At 47.4% G+C, this 10411-nt stretch overlaps 1 protein-coding gene across 2 annotated transcripts in view; it reads left to right on the top strand.

The window, feature by feature from the left end:
• Positions 1–9742, top strand: part of pigq (phosphatidylinositol glycan anchor biosynthesis, class Q) — a 10398-nt gene extending 656 nt beyond the window's left edge. Inside the window, exons 2-14 of one of the 2 annotated variants that reach the window (XM_076753292.1) lie at positions 264–456; positions 766–952; positions 1088–1293; positions 1501–1697; positions 1997–2128; positions 2323–2443; positions 2651–2777; positions 2983–3136; positions 5539–5650; positions 5770–5850; positions 7039–7153; positions 7516–7577; positions 7876–9742. In XM_076753292.1, coding sequence (XP_076609407.1) covers positions 304–456; positions 766–952; positions 1088–1293; positions 1501–1697; positions 1997–2128; positions 2323–2443; positions 2651–2777; positions 2983–3136; positions 5539–5650; positions 5770–5850; positions 7039–7153; positions 7516–7577; positions 7876–8028 — 1800 coding nt within the window. In that variant the 5' untranslated portion in view covers positions 264–303 and the 3' untranslated portion in view covers positions 8029–9742. Of the gene's footprint in view, positions 1–221; positions 457–765; positions 953–1087; positions 1294–1500; positions 1698–1996; positions 2129–2322; positions 2444–2650; positions 2778–2982; positions 3137–5538; positions 5651–5769; positions 5851–7038; positions 7154–7515; positions 7578–7875 lie in introns of both variants that reach the window. The other variant, XM_076753291.1, reaches the window with a different exon arrangement.
• Positions 9743–10411: the final 669 nt, after the last annotated feature.

The following is a 10411-nucleotide window of genomic DNA, read 5'->3' as shown; positions in this document are numbered from 1 at the left end:
TCATCTGTAACAGCACTCTCAGAACAGGATCATCTTTCATCAATAATAAGGAGCTCCTCTTCAGTTCGGCGCACATCAGGTGTGAACTATTCTAGAACAAGTCACTTTTATACACTTTGTTGGGTTTCACATCTGGAGAAAACGCGACAGTAGCACAAATTGTTTTCAAAATTTATTCAGACACTCATTACCAGTTTTTTTTCTATCTTTTATCCATCCAGAGGTAGAAGTCACCTGACCTGGTGGTTTTCCATCTTCCTCAGATCATCAGAGCGTCTGGAGGCTGAACACTGAGCTGAAGTCATGGTGCTGAAGATCTTCTTCCCGCAGTGCTGTAACCGGGCGGACAGCGGACTGCTGGTCGGTCGCTGGATCTCCGGCCACGACTCAGCCGTGGTGCTGGCGGTCATCCACTACCCGTTCATCCCCGGACAGGTCAAACAGTACCTCCAGCAGGTCCGTGCACATCCTTTAACAACACTCACTGCTGTTTTGAGGTGTTTGCAGAATCATCAGGGACTCTTCTAACCAGCTGGAGGAAAAAGTATTTAAAACCTAATTTAAAACGTGTTTCCCCATTTTACTCGTCCAAACAAAGATGATACCTGGAGGTTTCTAATGACTAAATTTGTTCATTGTGAACCAAAATTAAAATCGTTATTCCCGACAAAATCAAGGCACACAGCTTCATTGAGATTCAAAGATTAGCAGTTTTTAACAGCCTCTCCTCCTCCATCACTGCACTCATCCATCTTTTTCACTCAGATGCAGGCTCAGAGCCGGGTGGAGCTGTCGGTGCTGGGCTCGTGGAGTCTACCCAAAGAGGGTCAGGAGGGCATGGAGAGCTTCCTCAGAGACCTCAGCACCATCTTCCCTCAGGAACGCTGGCTCCAGATCCACCGCGAGATGGGAAAGACCGGCTTCACCTGCCAGGTCCTCAGCCGGGATCAGAGTAAGACCCTCAGACTGATTCTCACTGGGTTTATACAGGCGTGGTGGAGCATGGTGGAGCGTGGTGGAGCTTCATAAACCTCAGCAGGACTCTGAGTGTTTCACTAAAGAAAGCTGATAATCTTTGTCTGACTAGATGGAAAAGCAGCTCAGCGGGACACTAAGAAGAAGAAGAAGAATGAGGAGGGTGATGGAGAGGCTGGAGGTGATGAAGAGGAGCAGGCCGAGGAGAAGGTGATCTTCATCCACTACGAGCAGAGGAAGGTGATGTTGTCACAGCTTCACCCCATCGAAAACGGAGTTCCTGACCCCAAAACTGACCCACCGTCTGAGCTGAGACAAGTACGAGACCTTCAGAAAGAGCCGTTATTCTACTTTTATTTATTCATGTTAAACCTGCAGCGTTTCATCCTGCTTAAATAATAATAATCCTTTGAATTGTTGCTTCAGAAGTCCACAAAGAGAATCCGTGTGTCAGATCAGCAGTTCAGGTTTGTCCCGCGTCCAGAGCAGCCTTTGCTAACATAACCCTGCTCTCTGCTGGTCCAGATGTTCCAGACGGTGGCCCACAGCCAGCCTCTGTTCTTCATGGACAAGTACGACGACGGGCCGCTCAAGTCCACGCACTGGCAGTCTGAAGGTCGAGAGGCCAGCATCATCGTGGAGCTGCTCAAACAGGCCTCCACCCCGCTCTGCCTGCTCGTCAGCTGGCTGCTCTCCATTTGGACCTGGATCTGTGACATCAGGTGAGAACAGAGAGCTGCAGATGTTCAGTGTTTTTCTTACTGTCAGCAGATTCAATGAAAAGACCAAATCAGCAACATGTCAGTCCATCTCTCCGTATTGTCTGACTTCCTGTTTACAGCACTCAGATCCAAACCCTTTGGTTCCTACTGAAGACGTAAATCTTTAAAACATCTCTCATATCGTCTCTGACTGATTTATATCTGACTGTGTCTTTCCTCAAACAAGGCACTGTGAGGCAGCACACGTCCACTCCACACACCATCATCACAGCTGTCTTTTCATGATTTACCGTCTTTAGGATCTTCAGGCTTTACCCGCTGCGCTTCCTGTCCAGTAAGCTGTCCACCTGCGACCAGCTCAGCTACAGAACCGAACACATGAGGACGCTCAGCTCGGTGAAACCAGCCGTCGGACACACGCAGTTCATGAGGTGACTGTTTGTAGATGCGGCCTCGACACTCCCTCGTGTTACGGCAGCTGCACTGTTTGCTCGTTCACAGCTCTCTGATCTTCCTCTGGGAGCTTCCAGAGAGCTCACCACAGAGATGGACGGTGCTGGAAGTGGCTGTAGTTGTCCCTCTTCTGTCCTGTGACCCTCATGTCCGTCTGTCTGTCTGTCTGCAGAAAAGCCAACATCTTGGTGTCGCTCCTGGTGGACGTGGCTCTCGGCGTGTTGCTCATGTCGTGGCTCTACAGAGACGACCACATCACCATGTTGGCCAACACGCTGGTGCCTGCAGCTGATGTGAGTGTGACACAGTCCACAGGACGAAGGGACACCAAAGTCCTTCTGTAGAGTCAGTGTTTGGTTTGTCCGCCGTGGGCCCCTGTAGAAACATGGCGGTGCAACAGCTCACGGTCATCAAGTGGCACACATCAGGAAGTCGCCGGTGAAGTCGAGTGTTGTCAGATTTCTTTGTTGTGCCGTTAAACTCTCGTGACTCTTCCTCAGCATGTGGCCAAAGAGCTGGAGGAGCTGCTGCAGTGGCTGATGGGAGCTCCTGCAGGGCTGAAGATGAACCGGGCCCTGGACCAGGTTCTGGGCCGCTTCTTCCTCTACCACATTCACCTGTGGATCAGTGAGTCCCAGCACACACACGCGCACACACACACACACACACACACACACACACACACACACACACACACAGGGCTTTGTATTGCACTGATCTCTCTGTTGATGTCTGATCATTTCATGCTAAAAACACAGAGAACAGAATGAAAAGCCCTTCAGACGTCACTCACTGGTCAGACCTTCACCTCCATGTGTCCCCTCCCATCCAGGCTACATCCACCTGATGTCCCCCTTCATCGAAGGCATCCTGTGGTACGGCGGCCTGTCGGCCTGCCTGGGTCTGACCTTCGCCCTCTCTCTGCTCTCGGACATGGTCGCTCTGCTCACCTTCCACATCTACTGCTTCTACGTGTACGGCGCCCGGTGAGACCTCCGCACACGTCCAGCTGCTGGTTTATATTCAGTTTGTTCATTTCTAGAAACAGAGAACCGGAGCCTGTGCTGACGTGAAATGAGCACTTTCTGTTAATTGTCTGTGAAGCTTCTCTGAGGACTGACTCATAAACTGTTCTGTGATTGGCTGCTGCGAACTCATGATCAAAGATTTGAGAGGTTTAACTACTCAGAGCTTTTCAAGTGTTCCTCTTCAAGAGTATTTTGACATGTAGCACTTGTCTGTGGCTGCCTGGCGAGCTAATCGAAGTGATGATTCGTGTGCGGTTCTGCAGGGTTCCTGCGTGGTGACTTGTGTTTGTTTTGATGACATCAGCAGCTTGTTTGTTGGAAACGTGGAGAAACAGGAAGCTGATGAACGGCGAGGATCTCGTCATGTGTCGGTCATATCACAGACTGCGTCACGCCGTCTGTTTCACTCTCTTGACTTCGCTCTGCGCTCCCTCTGCTGCTGACTCCAGATCAGCACGCTGACATTCATTTGTGTTTGTGTTCAGTCTGAATGGAGCCACACGGCTCAAACATTCATACTGCAGCTACTTTGACAGACATTTCTAATGATTCATGGTCATTTTTGCATTTTCACTGAAAACAAATCTAAATAATAACGATGATGTGATTTCTTTGCTGTGGTTTGTCCCTTCTGCAGAATAAGATTTGCAGTCTGCAGCATCTCTGTGGCACCACAGTGCTTCATATTGTTTATTCATATGTTTTTCTCAGGCTGTGAGTAACATTTCTCTTTCTTTTCTTCCTGTTGGTTGGTGTGAGATGTTCCTCTGAGTCCCTGCAGGGGGCGTGTCTGTCCAACCTTTGTCTCTGCTGCTGTAGTAGAGACATTTCAATTACACACATCAGAGTCTTGATTTAACTTTTCTGAACGACATTGTGGAGGTCGAGTGTTGCCTCCGTCTGCTGTGCAGCATTTAGCGGCGCCTGTCCGAACAGCTGGCTGAAGTATGCGAGACACGAACTGTAGTTTTACAGCTGATCAGTCAAAGTAACTTTTTGTTAAAGTATAAAATCATCCTCCTCGCTGGGAATTGACAGGCCTGCGTCCTATGGACTGAGCCTGAGGATGAAGAGCAGCAGAAGAAGCCTTGTCCTGCAGCAGCAGCAGCAGCAGCACGCTCTCAGGACTCAACGCCTGTGAAGCCGTGCAGACGTTAGAAGTAGCTGCACTCTTGTTATTATGTCTTTTTATTGTCCCTTCAATTACACGGCGCTGCTACAACAACACGTAAATCACCTGAATCACCTCCAGTCGTTTCCTCCGGTGCTGCACGCTCTTCTCCTCAGACACTTTGTCCAAGATGGCGGCTCTTCCTGCGCTCTTCGTGTGCGATGTCCGGGTCACACTGGAGCTGATGATGAGGTGAACAGTTCACGGTCCCCAGAGGATGAATCCCTCTGACTCTGGTGATCTGAGTCTCCTTGTAGCGCCACCCTGAGGTTGACATTTGTGGTGCAGAGTCACAGTGCTGTACAGGGAGGTTAGAAAGACTGACTGTGTCTCTATGTTGGATTGTTTTCTTAATCTCCTTTAATCTGACAGCATGTCATGTTTGGGTCGTTCCTGTCTGGAGATTAAAGGATGAAGTTCTGATTGTTAGTGTTCTTAAATGGCCGTCCACTCTCTCCTCCGCTGGTCTCCATTCAGCTTCATTTTAAAGCTGCAGGACTGATGTCTGCAGGTCTCTGCTGGCTGACGGAGGCCTGAACTCAGTGATAATAGACGTGGATGCTGGAGGAGAGGATTGACTGAATTATGCATTTGATCTAAAGATAGCTCAGCTGCATAATGAAATATTACCCACTCGCCTTGTTACATATTTATGCTCCAGCAGCTCTTGGAATATGGTTGAGTGTGTGTTTAACTTCTGTCTGAGAACCTTTGTCGGAGTAACTTATTAAATCTGAATGCCTGAACCTAAAAATACCTCCTGCTGCCAGAGGATGAATAAAGCCTCTCTGAGAGCTTCAGAGTTAGCTGGAAAGCTTCTGTCAGACGATGTGGCGTGAAGAACACTCTGAAAACTCGTCTGTCTTCACGTTTCATATTAAAACCTCCTGTTTAGGTTCAGGTTGTCGTTGTTTGGCTGATGTGTGCGCCGTAAGAGGAAATGATAACAGATCCAGTGTGATGAGACGACTGCTGTAATCCAACAGGCAGCAGACTGTCCGCTGAAAACCACACTTCCATCAATATGATCCGCTTGGATCAGTCCTCTCAGTTCGTTCATAAACTCACATTCAGAGCAGCCCGGCTCCTTCCTCCTCCATCCTCTCCCTCATTTCTTCAGTTTGTGTCCTGCTGTGCTTTGTTGCTGCTTGTCTTGTCGTGTGTGTGTCATCAGTTGTTTCTCTGTCAGGCTGTACTGTCTGAAGATCTACGGCCTGTCGGCACTCTGGAGGCTCTTCAGAGGGAAGAAGTGGAACGTCCTGCGGCAGAGGGTGGACTCCTGCTCCTATGACCTGGACCAGGTCGCGCACACACACACACACACACACACACACACACACACACACACACACACACACACACCATCGTCATCCTCCCAGAGATGCAGACGTTGACTGTGAACGTGTTCCTGGTGTTTCAGCTCTTCATTGGGATGCTGCTCTTCACCATCCTGCTCTTCCTGCTGCCCACCACCGCTCTCTACTACCTGGTCTTCACTCTGGTAAGACGAGTCTCCAGTGAAGACGCCTCGATGTCTCTGTGTCTTCTTCAGCTCAAAGCACTTCTGCAGCATGATCCGCTTCTGTGCTAGTCTGGATCCAGACCCCTGAGTCAGCGCCCACATCTGCAGGATTCTAGAAGTACTGAAGTGTCCCCTCATAGACCCCGAAAAGAGTCTGAAAAATGTTGATTTATTTGGATTCATTTCCTCTGGACATGTCAACTTTGCCTCCGTTTCCCTGATGATCAGCACCAGATGAAACTATCAGGAGATGAAACTGTACAAGAGAAATGCTGAATTATTCATTCGGTGGCCAAAGATTGGTCACATTAGTCTTAAAATACTGTTCTGGCCTCAGAAACACTCACCGTGTGGAGGTTTCAGCTGCAGAACGGCAGCATGTAACACATAACACATAACACACCAGTAGTACCAGTACCAGTGTATCAGTAGCATGAGAAATGCATGCTGGGTTCTCTCCGACCTGTTGTGGTTTAATCTGAATAGAAAATTCACCGCATGTCTCTGAAAAGCTTTAAAGATTAAAGTTCTGCAGAGCGTCTCCACCACCTGCTGCTGTCTGATCATCAGCTGATGGAGATTCGGCGTCGTACCTGCAGGCTGGTGTGCAGACAGGTTTGGTGTTCTGCTCGCTGACCGCGGTTCCCACTTGGAAAAACAGTCGAGCCCATCAGAGCTTTGTAAACAGGATTAAGACTGAGGTGTCGCCTTCCTGTGGCAGAAAAACAGAGGGAACGGAGGAAAATGGACACTAAAATGAAAATTTGTTCTAAGTCGTCTTACAGAAACAACAAATCTCAAACTGACAGAGTTCTTTGATCAGCTGTTCCTTCAACCTCGACCGACTGACAGCGACGGTGGAGGTGGACAAAGGACAAACACATCATGCTGCAGAAGGGTTTGACAAGTTTCTGTGGACACGTTCATGCTCTTTGTCCACTGTGACAGTTTGTCCCTGCTGACGGCTGGAAGGCAGAAGCTGCTCGGCGTGTTTGATTCTGGGTGAAGATAAACAGTGAAATTAGTGCTTCAATTTGTTCACTAACACAAAGTGGAAACATGTCCAACAGGCGATTGCTGGATCAGAAATCTTTTTTCACTCCAGCCCTAATGATTCCCAGTCGGGTGAGTTTGTTTTTAACACCTGTGTGTCCCTGTGTCGTGCAGTTGCGGCTGGTGGTGGTGCTGTTCCAGGGCGTCCTCCACCTCAGCGTGGACTTCATCAACTCCTTCCCTCTGTTCGCTGTGGGCCTCCGCGTCTGTCGCTCCTACAGACTGGCAGGTGCGTCACCTTTACCAGCTCTAGTCATGTGACCCTGTTCAAAGGTCAAAGTTCAGTGCAGCACCAACGCTTAAAATTGATAAAATGGAAAAATGCCTTTTGTTTAATAAAAAACTGCATCTGATTCGACTTTGCTGCTCACTTTTAGGAGGAAATTTAATGCGTGCAAACATAATGTGTTCATATGAAGTCAATGTGACAGAGTGATTGAACGGATGACAACATGATGCAGGTTATCTGTCGGTCTGGAAGTGCTGAATAGTCCTGAGATGAACGCGCTAATGTGATGAACGGATGGGTGGAGTGATTGAAAGTCCTCCACAGTCGACTTCTCCTCTAACTGTGTGTGTCTTGACCTTCAGAGGGCGTGAAGTTCAGGGTGCTGTGTGAGGAGCCGGGGACGGCGCTTCACCTGCTGATGGAGGTGAGAAGTCGCATTTCGTGTCACTTTTCTGTCCCTGAAACTCTCTGAGGTGCAGGACAGGAAGTGAAGCGCGATGCCTGTGTTTACCCAAAGTTTGACCTTCACCGTGCTGATGCTCAGATTCACATGTGCAGATTTAGTTCATCTGCTGAAAAGGGAAAGAGTCTCCGAATCTAGATTTTTTTTTCTGCCATGATGGAGTTCTCGTCCGCTGTAGTTTGACTGAAGGATGAATATGTCATGTTTGTGTCTCTTTCAGTATTTGTTCATGTCTTCAGGCTCTTGTCTTCGTCCTCAGATTAACCCTCTGACGTGCAGCACTGTGGTTCAGACCTACCGCACCCCGACTTACAGCTGTTACCCCAAAGACTCGTGGGGAGCGCTGGTCAAGAAGCTGTTTGTCGGGGAGCTGATTTACCCCTGGAGACACAAAACCACCAAGACTGACTGAGAGACATCAGCCAGAGACAGAAAAGGAGAGATGAGGGACGGGAGGAAAAGGAAGTGACTGAATAAATAATGAGATGGAAACACACAGATGGAGGGAAAGAGGGGGAATTCAGTGCGAAGCTACGCCGCTTCCACGTCCGATGAACGTCACAGACTGAAGCTGCACTTTTTAATCTGAGCGGCTGTTTTCAAGAAGACGAACAAAAAATGTTTTAGAGCACAACGAACACGGCAACACCAGCCACAAGCCGAAAAACCAGCAAGTAGTCACGTCCTGCTGCGATCAGACGATGTTCGGCACGTGAACCTGATGAAGATCGTCTGCGTGTCGACGGCAGCTGTTTCTTTAGCTGTTGAGGTCAGAAATTCAATATGAGAACTCCTTCACCACACACACGCAGCCGAAAGGTGACATGATCAGAACTTTACGTCCACAGTCATCAGGAAACAACGGGCAGAGTCTTTGAATGCCACTCTGATTGGATGAACCATCTGTCCATCACCATCCATCACAGGCTGACTTCAACCAATCAGCTGACCTCATCAGGAGCCACCGTCGCTGATCTTCAGCAGACAGAAGCTTCTCTCGCTGTCCACACACCTAAACCACCTGGAGTCCTTACAGGCTGCTGATTGGTCTGAACCGCTGTGGTGGTGCCTCTCAAGGTAATTGTTAGCAGGAAGTGTTAGATGACAGTGAGTGACGGACCATTTCTGAGCACCGTGAGCCAATAGAAACAAACGGTGACGTACCTCAGAGTGACAGCTGCTCATCCTGCTTCTCTGAGCTCGTTCATGCTCCCAGTCGACTACACCCTTCCTGCTCACGCAGCGCAGCTCCACCAGCTTTCCTGTAGCGCCCCCTGTAGGACGAAAAGACAACTTTAAAACACTACGAGTGGTGCGGCTCTCAGAGTCACCACGTCACCAGTATGTCACTGGTTCATCCAACACGCTGAACACTGGAGGGATCTTAGAAGCCACTGTGACCACATGAGGCAATTATGGGATGGTGTTAAATACTAAAATACAGTGTGACAGAAGCAGAAGTGAATAAAAGGTCAAATGAGCAAACAGGCTCCGTGTTTAGTGTGAAAATTGAATCTGACCTTGAAAACAGCAGTTTGGAGGAAAGTCTTAAAGGCCGTCGACAGATTTTATGTTCTTAAAATGAAAGAAAGTCTACTTCAGCTGACACTAACTGGACACACTGATTTTTTTATTGCTTTTAAATGTTCTTTTCTAACCTCGTTAGTTTTAGTCGGATGATTTGGTTTTCCTTTAGTTTCGTTCTTGTGGTGTTTCCTTCAGTCACTCCAGCTCTGTGACTCTGACGGTCTGACTCTGCTCAGGTCACTTTGCCAGCGTCGTCTTTTTGTTTTATTTATGTGCCTCTTCATCTCACTGTTGATTACATTTTTGTCCATTTTTCCAGCTCGGCTGAACTCACTTTCCCAAATTTCATTCCACTTCTTTAATGTGAATTATGTCTGTTCTCGCCCCTCTTTTGCATCCTTAGCACCAGTTTGTCGTTTCTAACAGTGAAACTGTTAAATTTGTTCACTTATTTTTATTGAGCTTTTATTTGATCTTCCTGTTTAGTAGCTCTAAATGTTCCATTTCTGTTTAATAAACTTAACGTGTGTTTGATGTCCTGCTGATGAGCCGATGTCGTCTGTTCATGAATAACTAATAAAAGACTTTGAATAGAAATCATGACAGTCTTACATGATTTAATCTAATCTATAATGTCAATAAGAGACAAAGCCCGAGCCGCTCCATTGATAATTAATTCCAAACAGAATTTATGTGCTTAGATTTAATGAGATTTATTCAAGCGTAAACTACAGTGGAAATCCTTCCAGTGCTGCTGCAGCATGCAGAGATCCAGTCTCACAGTAAGCCTGTTGGCTTTGGCTTTTATATACACGATATTATTATAAATCCATGTAGATCTCATGTAGATGACAGGAGAAAAGCCTTTGTCCTCTCAAACAGTCACAAACTGAAGGAAGGTGATGTGGTGATGTTGAAAACGCTACGAATTATTTGTTCTTTACAGAACACATATTTCTTCATTTTTTAGCGTTATATCCACAGAAGCTTAAAGGTAGATCTGTTCCTGAAGGATTTTAGCATTTTATGGGTAATAACTGTAACTCTGAAGTCATAAACCTACTTTTGACCTAATCAATCAATCAATCATCAATCAATCAATCAGTGCTTATTTTCGCTCTGAGGGGATTAAAGGATCTTGCAGAAATGATGATAATAATAATAATAATGTCACCTGCCGCCACGCTAAATGTGCTTTACTCATCATAATATCTGTAATGATCTCATTTAAGCTGCTCCTGCCAATACTGTACGCTTCGGTCTGTGTG

The sequence above is a fragment of the Chaetodon auriga genome, chromosome 16 (genome assembly GCF_051107435.1).
Source record: "Chaetodon auriga isolate fChaAug3 chromosome 16, fChaAug3.hap1, whole genome shotgun sequence".
In the NCBI taxonomy this organism is placed as follows: Eukaryota; Metazoa; Chordata; class Actinopteri; order Chaetodontiformes; family Chaetodontidae; genus Chaetodon; species Chaetodon auriga.
This window is presented reverse-complemented; position numbering and strand designations above follow the sequence as displayed.